General features: G+C 42.1%; 1 protein-coding gene across 1 annotated transcript in view; it reads left to right on the top strand.

Annotated features, from left to right (window-relative positions):
- The first annotated feature begins 4,001 nt into the window (after window positions 1-4,001).
- The window catches only part of cabp7a (calcium binding protein 7a), a 38,478-nt gene continuing 25,598 nt past the window's right edge, over window positions 4,002-16,881 (top strand). The window contains exon 1 of the mRNA XM_072433766.1: window positions 4,002-4,648. Within this exon, the coding sequence (XP_072289867.1) occupies window positions 4,540-4,648 (109 nt within the window). The 5' untranslated portion in view covers window positions 4,002-4,539. The remainder of the gene's footprint in view (window positions 4,649-16,881) is intronic.

Here is a 16,881-nt window from a genome sequence, read left to right as displayed (position 1 = left end):
ATGTACAACAACTGACTACATGGCGACTTTTGGGTGAGTGTCAGTAATTTAGCTCGTTGGAAGCAGAAGTGAAGAAGTGAAGAGCAGATGAAGGGAGCCTCGTCTGCCAGAGCGCTGCAGGGCCGTGCATGCAGAATGAGTGTATCTGCAAGTTTTAATGAGAGGAATCTTGGACTCTAAATTCGCTGCATCCTTTTGGCTTCAAAACTACTGCTGCTCAACTATTTATCTGAGTCAAACTGGCGCCTATTGCGATAATGTGCTTCTAATCTTAGCATTTCCAGCAGGGAAAAGACAGAGGTTGGTTCTTACTGTTGATAATGTATGTTAGGTTGTTTTTTCCAGAAAAGAAATGAAAACAGACCCACATAGAACGTATCACATTTTAGGCCTTGTAACTATTTTGCGCAAAGGAAATACATGAAGAATAAATAAGGTAATTTTATGCCTTATAAAGTACAAACTGTCACTCAAATAGTCTTTCAAACGTAATACCACACGTAGCAATGACAAACTCTTTTTTCAGATTTCTTCTATGACTCAGATGGATATGCAGTAAAGGCTGTCACAGAGAACATAACTGACATGAAGAATTGAACTCCAATCAGAACCCTTAGTCATTTAATCCAAGATATAAAATAAAAATGGCTTCATAGCATAATGGACTCAGTTGTTCTTAGGTGAACATGAATAGATCTTGCTCCAATGGCTCCATCCTTGGTGGAATTTTACAGGCAAAAAGCACTTTCTGCCTGTGAGTCATCTCCGTGCTAAGTGCAAAGTGTTTCTTTTATCTTTTAAGAAGACGTCTCAATCTTTATACTACACTGGATGCCATGTGTATAGTATGTAATCTCAACCTGCGCTTATGTTCACCCTCCAGGCCTTCACCCTCTCCTCTCTGAGCCCCTGGTATTTCTCTTTCTTCCTTTGATATAATGTCAACCACAGCAGCTCAAATGGTCAAAAACAGCACTTAACACGCCTCATCATTCAAACATTTCAAACATGTGGCCATTATCAACATGTGTCCAAGAATAAAACTGTGCATACACCAAATATTTAACACAGATGGTTCAAAACTGACTATTTCTGACTTAACATACTTGACAAACAGAGTCAATAGTTCATGTCAACAGCGACTGGCCTGTTTCTGTTGGTACCACCTGAGCGTGTAGGCCACAGGGAGAAATCATTACACTTTTCTGGTGACAAAGGAGTTGTGTGTCGCTCTGACTGGGCCCACGGCAGCACTTAGATTTTTAAAGTGCTTTAACCTTTCCTATCTCCTCCGGTCGAGTTGTTTATTTGAACTGTTTCCTGAGCATACAAGGTGCGTCACACTCGGATGTGGTCAACCGGAGCCCTTGGGTGAGCCTCCAGCAGTTTGTGACACGGCTGCACCCGGAGGAGACTGGTCTGCTGAGCTGCAGAGACCAGCCGGCCAAGTGCACGGTTTGATCTGCTTCCACTGTGAGATTGAGTAAATTTGGAAAATGATGAAAGGGTTTAGAGTTTGAGATGGATTATTGCTGATGGGGGTGCATCCAGTTTATTCTTATCACATCTGGTCTTTTGGCAGAGAAAATGTGCAGTGCCTTTTGTCCCACAAACATCTCTTTGTGTTGAATTGAAGATGATCAATACTTTAGTTCAAACGGCTTATTTTTATTATTTATTTTAAAACTTTTTCCTAAAGATGGTTTGCCCCGTAGGCTTTTTTGGAAGGCCGTGGCTGGAGAGCCGCGGCGCGGTCAAATGGCCGCGCAGATTCAGGGACCGCACTTCCCTTATAGCCTCATGGCTAAGCCTAACCTTAACCCTAACCTTAACCCGGCGCAGTCTAAAATGGCGCTAAAACGCGGTCAAATAGCGCAGCAGTTTCAGGAGCGCAGCCGGCACAAAAATAACATGGCAGTTTCAGCCGCGCCACGGCTCTGCAGACACTCCCTTATTGGAAAGAACAGTGTACCGTGAAATGGGGATGAGAGAAGGTAGGACATTCAGCAATTTGTCGGAGTTATAATCAAACTCAGGACGCATGCTCACGGAGCCTGGAATACGTGCTATCCACTAAGCCACCCAGCGGCAGAAGTTATGCTGATTTGAATGAATGAATAACACATTACACAAAGACTTACTTTGTGTAATGTGTGTAACTAGTGTTGTGCTGTGAGATGATGTCCTGTTTTATATTGACTTTGGTACATTACTCCAATGGACACAGATACGAAAGATGAAGATAATTAAGAATATGATGTAATTGTTGTTTGCCTGGCCACTGGAGCCTGGCCACTGGAAAGAGAAGAAGAGGGAAGAGGGGGAACAGGCTGAGGAGGTTTTTAGTTTTGCTACTGCGGCGATACATTTCTAAGAATAAGAGAGTAAGTGAAAGTGAATGGGTTAGAAGTTATTCATTATAGTAACAATAGAACACTGACAGTCGAAAATGTTTTAATCTTTCGGGGAGAAAAGTTGCAATGATAAAATAATTGCTATGGAAGACACCTCTTTGTAAATCCATGAGCCAATTTGAATGCCTTTTAAACATGATTTTGAAATATGTCAATAGTATTGTATTTGCTGTATCACATCGAGGTAAAATGACTAGCTGTATACCTCAACATCTAGCTCATCAATAAAAGCATATATCCAGTCGTGCCACACATCCTGCTGAATGCCGATACATTTGTTTTCTGGTTTTTGATAACCCTTCACAGAACAAAATAAGCCAGCCGTGATGAGCTGGCGCTGGCACGCACCGTGGACTACCCACTGAAATGTACAAGACAATCTGAACAGCCTATTCTTTTACAAGTTTAAATAGAACACAGATCTTGGAAACAATGATTGGCGTGAGTGCCATTTCTTCTGCCCACTCCACTCCAGCCAACCATGACACCCCTCCAGTGTATTTCAGAATCTGCCCGAGCAAAGTGACAGAGGCTCACGCACGGACAGACTGCAGACGATAAGCGGACTGATACAAAACATGATCGGTTTTCGTCTTCTTCCTCTCTTTCACTCTCACACCCACGCGCTATAAAACACTTCCCATTGTTTCATATTTAATATCCCCTGTACTTAATAACAACACTTGCTGGCTGTGAAATGAGCTTTTGTTGAAACAGTAAAATGAGTGCGTCAGAGCCAAACTTGGAGGAAGTGTGGTCATCCGTGGAACCACTTGTGAGTGAAGTGGGCGGCCGCGGTCGGTCTTATGTCCATTATAGCTATATGTATGAGGGTTTAAAGGATTTATATTATATGGACTTTTTTTTTGGCTCCGGGACCAACTGACCCTTGTTCAGATAGTTTCACTGGGCTCAAATTTCTCTGAGCATCATGGTTCTGTTAATATATACATTGTATTGATCATTATATGTGCACGTTGTCGTCAGCAGCCAAGGCAAACTTCCAACAGCAGCTTATTTTAAACAGCCAAATTAAAGAGTACAAATTAGCTTTGAGACAGTTACAGTGAAACTGCAATTCTCTCTCCAGAATGCCTCTTGAAATTGTCCTCATTGTGATTATTGTCATCAGTTGCTATGAGCCTTGTAGAGGGCAAATTGGAAAGACACATTGTCATCCGCAGTTGGAGAGTTAGTGTGGCTTGAGGATAAAGCCAGCCAACAGCATAAGAAAACACTAACCACTCTCAAATAAATAATCACCAAGAAAGAGATTGTAAAGACCACGTTGCCACAGTTACTATGTGCATTTATTGCATTATTAACTTCATGAACAAGTCAGGTAATAGTTAATTATTCACATATTGTAAATATATATCAAATAGCATTTTTTGTAATTTGTATTGCCTTAATCTTATAATTAGCCGATTATTTTATTTATTGTCATTAATTTTAATTGGTGGTGGACAGTCAACACAAAGCCCGTAATAAAATGCCAGAGACAGCGTGACGGTGAGACAGGGACTGACTTCATGTAAGCGCCGTGGACAAACGCCCCTCTCTCTCTCCGCAAAGGGGGAGACACTTGCAGTTGTGAGAACAGACCTGTTTCACGCTTTCAACAGGAGGCACGGCTCTTCCCGCGCGCACTGAACGTCGTTGAGGATTACACGAAGCCGTTGACTAAAAAAACAGCGAGTGCGCCATCGAAGCGCACATCCAACAAGTGGATACGGGGAAAGCCCTCGCAGAGGACCGAAGAGACGGCGCGGAGGGGGATATAAAACTGAGGATCCGTGAAATAGTCTGTGCCATTTGGAGTGTCTTTGATGTTGGGCTTCGTGCGTGCGTCTGGCTAGTTTCCAATGACTTCTGCTTTCGTATCATTTAGTAATCACAGAACCACAATGAGGTAGGACATCAGAGACTTTTAAACCTGTATTTTCCTCCGCTCTCCGCTGACCAAAACCTGGGAATTTGGGGCAGTGGAACCACTACTCTTCTGCTTTCCTCATCAATGATCTGCTTTCCCGGATCCCCAGTGCTTTGAGCGTGGAGGGAAGTCCTCTCTCCTGACAATTCTGTATGACGAGGTCGCCGGTGGCGCTCAAAGGTCGCAGCCAAAATGCCGATGCACCCAGTGACATCCACGCTGATGTACCGGGGTGTGTGCACCATCCCCGACATCCTCTCGTACAGCGCACCGGTCAACCTCGCCGAGGACGAGGTGGAAGGTGAGCGTGTGGAAGGGCATTTCTCTCATCACATCATGATGCAGTTGTGCTAATGCAGAGCTGATCAGGACCTTGGAAAGCTCACGATGAGATTCACTCAAGACCGAGTTTTAGATCTTGTATAAAGACCAACAACTCAAGGGTCAAGTCGATATAAGACATGGAAATAGAAATATAAACCTCTATACTTTTAAAAATATAGAGTTAAAATAATGATACGTCTTTTTTTGAATCCACAAGTTTGACCATGTTTTTTTTTAAATTATGGTTGAACCCAAAATATAGCTTGGCTTTTAGCTGTTTTTATGTTGTGTGTATTTAATTAATGGATACATCAACAGTTTTTAGCTGGTTGCCATATATTTTCAAGTGATCTCAGAGTAAAGTAGGTATAGTCTCTCACTACCAAGTACTCTGAACTGCTGTCATCAATTAATTTACACACTGCCCATTCAAAATGATGTTTTGATCAATGCCTTAAACATCTTCATATATTTATACCAGTATTTGACTGACATAATATAGACACATTCATATGTATACTGTTGAATAGGCATCCTTCTGTGTATTGTTACAATCCGATACCACTAAATACTTTAACACAAGCAGCAGTTCTGTTTTTCCCAAAGCATTGCCACTCCCCCTGTAATAACATTCATGACACATGACTAGTCTGAGCTCTTAGTATCATGGGCATATATGTCTGTACCTGCAGCTTTTTCCATGTGTACATTACCATACAGTGAGGCCTCGAGACCAGGCTGAATCCCCTGGTGTGTGTTTGACAGTCAGCTGTTACGCATTTGGCCTGGTGCTGACGTCTATCACCCAACTCATCTGTTTTCAGCATTTCTCATCCACGTTCACCTAATTTTGTACATACTGTGAGACAAACAAGGTCTATGCGCACAGCACAGCGAGGTTGGTGGAGCTGGAGATGGGTAGAGGTGTGGTTTTGTCAATAGACGAGCCTGTGTAAATTGTGCCTTTTCATATTTCAGATGTAAGTGAGTATGGAAAATATATAATTAGCAATGTATGAATATATACAATTATCAGTGAAAAATAATAAGATACAATCTAGATTTGTCTGTGCAATACCACATAAATCTTGAATAGCAATGTGTAACCACTCAAGTCCCCTCATTCTTTTTTCTGTTTGCAAGTGACTTCCTTTTTATAAGAGTGATGATACATACTGAAGCTGATTAATGGTACATCATTTCATATAAAGTCTATACTGACATTATTTTGGTTGCTTGAATTGGTTACTGTTCTTAATGTCTATAATATGTACAGACCCTGTTGAGTTGTTCAGCACCTCGGACAGCAGCCCTTGAAAATGCAGTAGAACAAGCTTTAGATCTTTAGTTTGAAGAGCACTTCTTACCATTTTAGAAGTATGTTTCTATACTAGATTTAAAATGTAGTTTTGATAACATGATAGATGTAGAACATCATATAAAATATAAGAATAGTGTGCACATAAGAAAAAATTATACAAATAATAATAATAATATTATTATTGGTTTATTTAAACTGGGACATTACACATTAATCACCATTTCTGTAAATGTGCCAGTATTAGCTGTAGTTTAGCTAGTTTCTAACTGTAGTCCCAGGCAAGGTGTAAAAGGCCAGCATTTGTCAATATATTTTTGTTAGTGGATATCATGTCAGATTACTGCCCTGCGCCATTAACAGCCTTTCCTCTAATTTACCACATGTAGCCAGGTTTGCCTGGTTATCTAAACTCTTACAACTGATTCAAACATCTAATATGGCTTAAAGTTGAGCTTTGTCCAACAGCTCCTTGTGAAGGTCTTGTTGTCTGCAATGGCTTACTTTAGGGAGAAAAACACAAAAGCAATAGAGCTGTGGTTCTCAAACTGTTCACACTATATTATTGCTAAAAGTTTTAACCAAGAAATTAAGAGGATGACCAAAAAGTGGATAGAATCAACTCTGAAATTAGGCAGAATTATTAGGCCCGAGCCCCAGCAGGGCGGAGGGCCTATTGCTCCCGCAACGCTGCCGAAGGCAGCGTTGCAAGTGTCTGACCAAACATGCGGGCACAGCCCGCATGTTTGGTACCCCGTCGCCCCTGGCAAGTACAGTGAACTAGCCCATGCCGAAGGCATGGATCATGCATACTTACTCCTGCTATGACAGAAATAGTCAATGGGCGTAGCCCATTCACTAATTGTTGACAACAGCAGCGCGAAGCGCTGCATTCCTCCAAAAACCCTCCTGGCATCGTCCCGTACGCGAGAATCCATGCCGCAGGCATGGGCCATGCTTGTATCTGCTCAAATCAATGGAAGTCTATGGGGAGTGGGCGGGGCATCCCGACGGAATAGGGAGTGACGAGCGCGTAAGCGCTCGTAATGATGATTCCACCCCATGGCGGCATGGGGAAGGCTTAGAGCTTTCAAACGATGTATAATTTGTTGTTATAGTGGAAACGGCTATATTGTTTTTGCTAAAAATATTATTATTTTTATTTTTAGGCCCGAGCCCCAGCAGGGGGAGGGCCTATTGCTCCCGCAACGCTGCCGAAGGCAGCGTTGCAACTGTCTGACCAAACATGCGGGCTGCGCCCGCATGTTTGGTACCCCGTCGCCCCTGGCAAGTACAGTGAACTAGCCCATGCCGAAGGCATGGATCATGCATACTTACTCCTGCTATGACAGAAATAGTCAACAATTAGTGAATGGGCGTAGCCCATTCACTAATTGTTGACAACAGCAGCGCTAAAAATATTATTATTATTATTTTTCTTGTTCTTCTTCAGCGCTTTGATCTCTAATTTGACCCCCTGAACATGCTCAAAAACTCACCAAACTTTGCCCAAAATTCAGAATCGGTGAAAAATTTTATTTTTTCTGGGCCATTTTTTTTTTCGTTAAAAAATGGCGCGACAGCGCCACCGACAAAAGTCAAAATACATTGCGCCTATGGGAGACGCCCCGAGGTCAACTTTGGCGTAAAGCTACGAAATTCGGGACACGCATTCCTCTCGTGAGGATAAACAAAATAAAACATTGTGGCCACGCCCCCAAACTTACCCTATGGCCGCCATCTTCCTTTGAAAATGAAAACAAGCTGAGTTAGCCATTTTGTTTACGTCAAACTTTGACGAACTCCTCCTAGGGCGTTTTGCCCACCGACTTCAAAATCGGCGTACGTCCTCTGGACAAGTGGGGCATCTAAAGTTATTCAATTTTTTGAGATACCTTTTACGGTCTGTGTGCGGCGCAGCCGCAAAGTTGGACAACTTATTTTGGAATATTGCAGGTCTAAAAATTGCTCCCATTTGATCAAAACCAGTCCGATTAGGACCAAATTTGAATCAGTTGTTAAACTTTCTAGTTTGGACCAGTTTAGGCTGACAAAATTGAAATGGCAGTGATAGCGCCCCCTACAGAGTGACCTTTAAATTAACATTGAAGGTCAAAAATTAGTTTTACCAAAATTGTCTAAACTTTACCCAAAATTCTATTTTGCCGTCCCGATCACAAAAGCCAATCACAAAAATGCCTAAATTTTTACGCCGTAGTCGTAGCGATGACAGAAACCTCCCATGTTATCCCTATGGGAAAACCACAAAATCTCTCAAATTACCACATTTTTATGTTTTACACTTTAACGAAGTCCTCCTAGTGCGTTTTGCCCACCAACCTCAAAATCGGTGTACGTCCTCTAGACAAGTGGTGTATCTAAAGTTATCCAAATTTTAAGGATAACTTTTACGGTCTTTGTGCGACGGAGCCGCAAACGTTTCCCAGAATTCTGACTATTTGGCCTTCAGAGTGGCCTATAAACAATAGAGTTTTTCCAAATGACATGATATTTTGAACAAAATTCTAATTTGCCATCCTGATCATAAAAGTATGAGAGCCAAAGTCATATTTTGTACGGCGTAACCGTAGCGTTGACAGAAACATCCCATGTTATCCTTATGGGAAAATCGTAGAATCGCTCAAATCACCACATTTTTACGCTTCACACTTTATCAAACTCCTCCTAGGGCGATTGTCCGATCAAGTTCATATTTGGAGAATATCATCTACACAAGCGGGGCATCAAAACTTACCCATATTTTGATTCTAAGTGCTACGGTCTCTGTGTGGCGGACCCGCAAATATATGTCAGAAATGGGAAAACAGCGAAATCTCTAAAATCACCACATTTTTACGCTTCACATTTTAACGAACTCCTCCTAGGGCGATTGCCCGATCAAGCTCATATTTGGGGAAAATCATCTACACAAACGGGGCATCAAAAGTTATCCATATTTTGATTTTAAGTGGTACGGTCTCTGTGCCGTGGAGCTGCAAATATACTGTCACAAATGGGAAAAACGCCAAATCCTTGAAATGTTCACATTTACGCTTCACACTTTAACAAACTCCTCCGTGGGCAATAGCTCGATCAAGCTTTACTTTGGGAAAAATCATCTACACAAGCGCGGCATCAAAAGGTATCCATATTTTTATTCCAAGTGCTACGGTCTCTGTGCGGCGGCGCAGCAAATTTGACTGACACTTGTGTTCATTTGCACTGGATTGGCCATGTCCAATGTGTCGCCGTCTGTCAAGTTCTTTTTTTATTCAAGACACAATAAGGGCGCCATCTTTATCAAGTCAAAAGCGCAGAGTCGGAAGGCCGGCGGCCCGCGAGGGCCGTTGGATGCCGCTTGCGGCTTTAATTTTTATTGTTCTTCTTCAGCGCTTTGAGCTCTAATTTGACCCCCTGAACATGCTCAAAAACTCACCAAACTTTGCCCAAAATTCAGAATCGGCGAAAAAATGTATTTTTTCTGGGCCATTTTTTTTTCGGTCAAAAAATGGCGCGACAGCGCCACCGACAAAAGTCAAAATACATTGCGCCTATGGGAGACGCCCCGAGGTCAACTTTGGCGTAAAGCTACGAAATTCGGGACACGCATTCCTCTCGTGAGGACAAAAAAAAAATATTATTGTGGCCACGCCCCCAGACTTACCCTATGGCCGCCATCTTCCTTTGAAAATGAAAACACGCTGTGTTAGCCATTTTGTTCACGTCAAACTTTGACGAACTCCTCCTAGGGCGTTTTGCCCACCAACTTCAAAATCGGCGTACGTCCTCTGGACAAGTGGGGCATCTAAAGTTATCCAATTTTTGGAGATACCTTTTACGGTCTGTGTGCGGGCTGCGCCCGCATGTTTGGTACCCCGTCGCCCCTGGCAAGTACAGTGAACTAGCCCATGCCGAAGGCATGGATCATGCATACTTACTCCTGCTATGACAGAAATAGTCAACAATTAGTGAATGGGCGTAGCCCATTCACTAATTGTTGACAACAGCAGCGCTAAAAATATTATTATTATTATTATTATTTTTCTTGTTCTTCTTCAGCGCTTTGATCTCTAATTTGACCCCCTGAACATGCTCAAAAACTCACCAAACTTTGCCCAAAATTCAGAATCGGTGAAAAATTTTATTTTTTCTGGGCCATTTTTTTTTTCGTTAAAAAATGGCGCGACAGCGCCACCGACAAAAGTCAAAATACATTGCGCCTATGGGAGACGCCCCGAGGTCAACTTTGGCGTAAAGCTACGAAATTCGGGACACGCATTCCTCTCGTGAGGATAAACAAAATAAAACATTGTGGCCACGCCCCCAAACTTACCCTATGGCCGCCATCTTCCTTTGAAAATGAAAACAAGCTGAGTTAGCCATTTTGTTTACGTCAAACTTTGACGAACTCCTCCTAGGGCGTTTTGCCCACCGACTTCAAAATCGGCGTACGTCCTCTGGACAAGTGGGGCATCTAAAGTTATTCAATTTTTTGAGATACCTTTTACGGTCTGTGTGCGGCGCAGCCGCAAAGTTGGACAACTTATTTTGGAATATTGCAGGTCTAAAAATTGCTCCCATTTGATCAAAACCAGTCCGATTAGGACCAAATTTGAATCAGTTGTTAAACTTTCTAGTTTGGACCAGTTTAGGCTGACAAAATTGAAATGGCAGTGATAGCGCCCCCTACAGAGTGACCTTTAAATTAACATTGAAGGTCAAAAATTAGTTTTACCAAAATTGTCTAAACTTTACCCAAAATTCTATTTTGCCGTCCCGATCACAAAAGCCAATCACAAAAATGCCTAAATTTTTACGCCGTAGTCGTAGCGATGACAGAAACCTCCCATGTTATCCCTATGGGAAAACCACAAAATCTCTCAAATTACCACATTTTTATGTTTTACACTTTAACGAAGTCCTCCTAGTGCGTTTTGCCCACCAACCTCAAAATCGGTGTACGTCCTCTAGACAAGTGGTGTATCTAAAGTTATCCAAATTTTAAGGATAACTTTTACGGTCTTTGTGCGACGGAGCCGCAAACGTTTCCCAGAATTCTGACTATTTGGCCTTCAGAGTGGCCTATAAACAATAGAGTTTTTCCAAATGACATGATATTTTGAACAAAATTCTAATTTGCCATCCTGATCATAAAAGTATGAGAGCCAAAGTCATATTTTGTACGGCGTAACCGTAGCGTTGACAGAAACATCCCATGTTATCCTTATGGGAAAATCGTAGAATCGCTCAAATCACCACATTTTTACGCTTCACACTTTAATGAACTCCTCCTAGGGCGATTGTCCGATCAAGTTCATATTTGGAGAATATCATCTACACAAGCGGGGCATCAAAACTTACCCATATTTTGATTCTAAGTGCTACGGTCTCTGTGTGGCGGACCCGCAAATATATGTCAGAAATGGGAAAACAGCGAAATCTCTAAAATCACCACATTTTTACGCTTCACATTTTAACGAACTCCTCCTAGGGCGATTGCCCGATCAAGCTCATATTTGGGGAAAATCATCTACACAAACGGGGCATCAAAAGTTATCCATATTTTGATTTTAAGTGGTACGGTCTCTGTGCCGTGGAGCTGCAAATATACTGTCACAAATGGGAAAAACGCCAAATCCTTGAAATGTTCACATTTACGCTTCACACTTTAACAAACTCCTCCGTGGGCAATAGCTCGATCAAGCTTTACTTTGGGAAAAATCATCTACACAAGCGCGGCATCAAAAGGTATCCATATTTTTATTCCAAGTGCTACGGTCTCTGTGCGGCGGCGCAGCAAATTTGACTGACACTTGTGTTCATTTGCACTGGATTGGCCATGTCCAATGTGTCGCCGTCTGTCAAGTTCTTTTTTTATTCAAGACACAATAAGGGCGCCATCTTTATCAAGTCAAAAGCGCAGAGTCGGAAGGCCGGCGGCCCGCGAGGGCCGTTGGATGCCGCTTGCGGCTTTAATTTTTATTGTTCTTCTTCAGCGCTTTGAGCTCTAATTTGACCCCCTGAACATGCTCAAAAACTCACCAAACTTTGCCCAAAATTCAGAATCGGCGAAAAAATGTATTTTTTCTGGGCCATTTTTTTTTCGGTCAAAAAATGGCGCGACAGCGCCACCGACAAAAGTCAAAATACATTGCGCCTATGGGAGACGCCCCGAGGTCAACTTTGGCGTAAAGCTACGAAATTCGGGACACGCATTCCTCTCGTGAGGACAAAAAAAAAATATTATTGTGGCCACGCCCCCAGACTTACCCTATGGCCGCCATCTTCCTTTGAAAATGAAAACACGCTGTGTTAGCCATTTTGTTCACGTCAAACTTTGACGAACTCCTCCTAGGGCGTTTTGCCCACCAACTTCAAAATCGGCGTACGTCCTCTGGACAAGTGGGGCATCTAAAGTTATCCAATTTTTGGAGATACCTTTTACGGTCTGTGTGCGGCGCAGCCACAAAGTTGGACAACTTATTTTGGAATATTGCAGATCTAAAAATTGCTCCCATTTGATCAAAACCAGTCCGATTATGACCAAATTTGAATCAGTTGTTAAACTTTCTAGTTTGGACCAGTTTAGGCTGACAAAATTGAAATGGGCGCGATAGCGCCCCCTACAGAGTGACCTTTAAATTAACATTGAAGGTCAAAAATTAGTTTTACCAAAATTGTCTAAACTTAACACAAAATTCTATTTTGCCGTCCCGATCACAAAAGCCAATCACAAAAATGCCTAAATTTTTACGGCGTAGTCGTAGCGATGACAGAAACCTCCCATGTTATCCCTATGGGAAAACCGCAAAATCTCTCAAATTACCACATTTTTATGTTTTACACTTTAACGAACTCCTCCTAGTGCGTTTTGCCCACCAACCTCAAAATCGGTGTACGTCCTCTAGACAAGTGGGGCATCTAAAGTTATCCAAATTTTAAGGATAACTTTTACGGTCTCTGTGCGACGGAGCCGCAAACGTTTCCCAGAATTCTGACTATTTGGCCTTCAGAGTGGCCTATAAACAAGAGAGTTTTTCCAAATGACATGATATTTTGAACAAAATTCTAATTTGCCATCCTGATCATAAAAGTATGAGAGCCAAAGTCATATTTTGTACGGCGTAACCGTAGCGATGACATAAACATCCCATGTTATCCTTATGGGAAAATCGCAGAATCGCTCAAATCACCACATTTTTACGCTTCACACTTTAATGAACTCCTCCTAGGGCGATTGTCCGATCAAGTTCATATTTGGAGAATATCATCTACACAAGCGGGGCATCAAAACGTATCCATATTTTGATTCTAAGTGCTACGGTCTCTGTGTGGCGGACCCGCAAATATATGTCAGAAATGGGAAAACAGCGAAATCTCTAAAATGACCACATTTTTACGCTTCACACTTTAACGAACTCCTCCTAGGCCGATTGCTCGATCAAGTTCATATTTGGGGAAATCATCTACACAAACGGGGAATCAAAAGTTATTCATATTTTGATTTTAAGTGGTACGGTCTCTGTGCCGTGGAGCTGCAAATATACTGTCACAAATGGGAAAAACGCCAAATCCTTGAAATGTTCACATTTACGCTTTACACTTTAACAAACTCCTCCGTGGGCAATAGCTCGATCAAGCTTTACTTTGGGAAATATCATCTACACAAGCGCGGCATCAAAAGTTATCCATATTTTTACTCCAAGTGCTACGGTCTCTGTGCGGCGGCGCAGCAAATTTGACTGACACTTGTGTTCATTTGCACTGGATTGGCCATGTCCAATGTGTCCCCGTCTGTCAAGTTCTTTTTTAATTCAACACACAATAAGGGCGCCATCTTTATCAAGTCGAAAGCGCAGAGTCGGAAGGCCGGCGGCCCGCGAGGGCCGTTGGATGCCGCTTGCGGCTTTAATCTTTTCTTGTTCTTCTTCAGCGCTTTGATCTCTAATTTGACCCCCTGAACATGCTCAAAAACTCACCAAACTTTGCCCAAAATTCAGAATCGGCGAAAAATTTTGTTTTTTCTGGGCCATTTTTTTTTTCGTCAAAAAATGGCGCGACAGCGCCACCGACAAAAGTCAAAATACATTGCGCCTATGGGAGACGCCCCGAGGTCAACTTTGTCGTAAAGCTACGAAATTCGGGACATGCATTCCTCTCGTGAGGACAAAAAAAAAAATCATTGTGACCACGCCCCCAGACTTACCCTATGACCGCCATCTTCCTTTGAAAATGAAAACACGCTGTGTTAGCCATTTTGTTCACGTCAAACTTTGACGAACTCCTCCTAGGGCGTTTTGCCCACCAACTTCAAAATTGGCGTACGTCCTCTGGACAAGTGGGGCATCTAAAGTTATCCAATTTTTGGAGATACCTTTTACGGTCTGTGTGCGGCGCAGCCGCAAAGTTGGACAACTTATTTTGGAATATTGCAGATCTAAAAATTGCTCCCATTTGATCAAAACCAGTCCGATTATGACCAAATTTGAATCAGTTGTTCAACTTTCTAGTTTGGACCAGTTTATGATGACAAAATTGAAATGGGCGCGATAGCGCCCCCTACAGAGTGACCTTTAAATTAACATTGAAGGTCAAAAATTAGTTTTACCAAAATGTTCTAAACTTTACCCAAAATTCTATTTTGGCGTCCCTATCAAAAAAGCCAATCAGACAAATGCCTTAATTTTTACGGCGTAGTCGTAGCGATGACATAAACTTCCCATGTTATCCCTATGGGAAAACCGCTAAATCTCTCGAATATCAACATTTTTCTGTTTCACACTTTAACGAACTCCTCCTAGTGCGTTTTGCCCACCAACCTCAAAATCGGTGTACGTCCTCTAGACAAGTGGGGCATCTAAAGTTATCCACATTTTAAGGATAGCTTTTACGGTCTCTGTGCGACGGAGCCGCAAACGTTTCCCAGAATTCTGACTATTTGGCCTTCAGAGTGGCCTATAAGCAATAGAGTTTTTCCAAATGACATGATATTTTGAACAAAATTCTAATTTGCCATCCTGATCATGAAAGTATGAGAGCCAAAGTCATATTTTGTACGGCGTAACCGTAGCGATGACAGAAACATCCCATGTTATCCTTATGGGAAAATCGTAGAATCGCTCAAATCACCACATTTTTACGCTTCACACTTTAACAAACTCCTCCTAGGGCGATTGTCCGATCAAGTTCATATTTGGAGAATATCATCTACACAAGCGGGGCATCAAAACGTATCCATATTTTGATTCTAAGTGCTACGGTCTCTGTGTGGCGGACCCGCAAATATATGTCAGAAATGGGAAAACAGCGAAATCTCTAAAATGACCACATTTTTACGCTTCACACTTTAACAAACTCCTCCCAGGGCGATTGCCCGATCAAGCTCATATTTGGGGAAAATCATCTACACAAACGGGGCATCAAAAGTTATCCATATTTTGATTTTAAGTGGTACGGTCTCTGTGCCGTGGAGCTGCAAATATACTGTCACAAATGGGAAAAACGCCAAATCCTTGAAATGTTCACATTTACGTTTCACATTTTAACAAACTCCTCCTAGTGCGTTTGGCCCACCGATCTCAAAATCGGTGTACCTCCTCTATACAAGTGGGGCATCAAAAGTTATTCAAATTTTATGGATAACATTTATGGTCTCTGTGCAGCTGAGCCGCAAACTTTTCGCAGAATTTGGACTATTTGGCCTTCAGAGTGGCCTATAAACAAGAGTTTTTCCAAATTACATGACATTTTGCACACAATTCTCATTTGCCATCCCCAAAATAAAAGTATGGGAGTCAAAGTCATATTTGGTAAAGCGTAGCCGTAGCGATGACAGAAACATCCCATGTTATCCCTATGGGGAAACCGCAAAATCTCTAAAATTACCACATTTTTACACTTCACACTTTAACAAACTCCTCCTAGGGCGATTATCCGATCAAGTTCATATTTGGGGAGAATCATCTACACAAGCGGGGCATCAAAAGTTATCCATATTTTTATTCCAAGTGTCACGGTCTCTGTGCGCTGGAGCTGCACATTTGACCGATATTTGTGTTAATTTGCACTGGTTAAGCACAGCATTGTACATGTCCAATGTGTCACTGTCTTAGTTCTTAGACAATTGCGTTAGCGCCATCTCTGTAAAATGCAGAGAGCAGAGTCGGAAGGCCGGCGGCCCGCGAGGGCCGTTGGATGCCGCTTGCGGCTTTAATTAGAAATGTAACCTCACGTACCAGCAGAAGGAGCTCGCGTACCACATTTGAAAACCCCAGCCATAGAGCATTTAACCGGAGTGAGAGAAATGCTCTGGGCTGCATGTTATGAAGCATTACTTTTCCCATATGCCTTACAGCAGCGTAAATGAAAAGTTGCTTTAGTGCTCTTGAACTGAGAACATGTGGGTTTTTTATTATCACAATTGTAAGTGGATTCTCAACAGGCAGTTCCATGTGACGGATACATGACATCAATTGGTGACTACTTTGAGTAATATATTTGTAATTTGTTTTTCTCAAATCTGGTGCTGCAGAAAGAGGTTGGCACAGAGCCTGTTCATATTCAGTTATACTGTTTTTAGTTTTACAATAATGCACAACCCATGAGGTCCATATGCACAAAAGAAAATGGTAGACATTTTGTGTGATTTATTCTCAAATTATGTCAACTGGACATAAATACCTATGGCAGTTATGGCAGTAATAATAACTGTTACAACATATTATCAACCGGAAATTTTGGATTGGACTTTTCTGGGTTTTTCAATAATAGGCAATATGGTGTAGTAGAGACTAAACATGCCATATGTTATATCACATTTCTCTGCGATTGTGGCAGGCTCACCCAGCTTTGTGACCTCTCTGCCAGGGCCTGGGTGGCCTTCATTTGGTGCC

The sequence above is a fragment of the Eucyclogobius newberryi genome, unplaced genomic scaffold, assembly GCF_026437365.1.
Source record: "Eucyclogobius newberryi isolate DKJ021-1_F unplaced genomic scaffold, fEucNew1.0.hap1 SCAF_6, whole genome shotgun sequence".
Lineage (NCBI taxonomy): Eukaryota > Metazoa > Chordata > Actinopteri > Gobiiformes > Gobiidae > Eucyclogobius > Eucyclogobius newberryi.
Note: the sequence above shows the minus strand (reverse complement) of the source record. Positions and strands in the feature narration are given on the sequence as shown.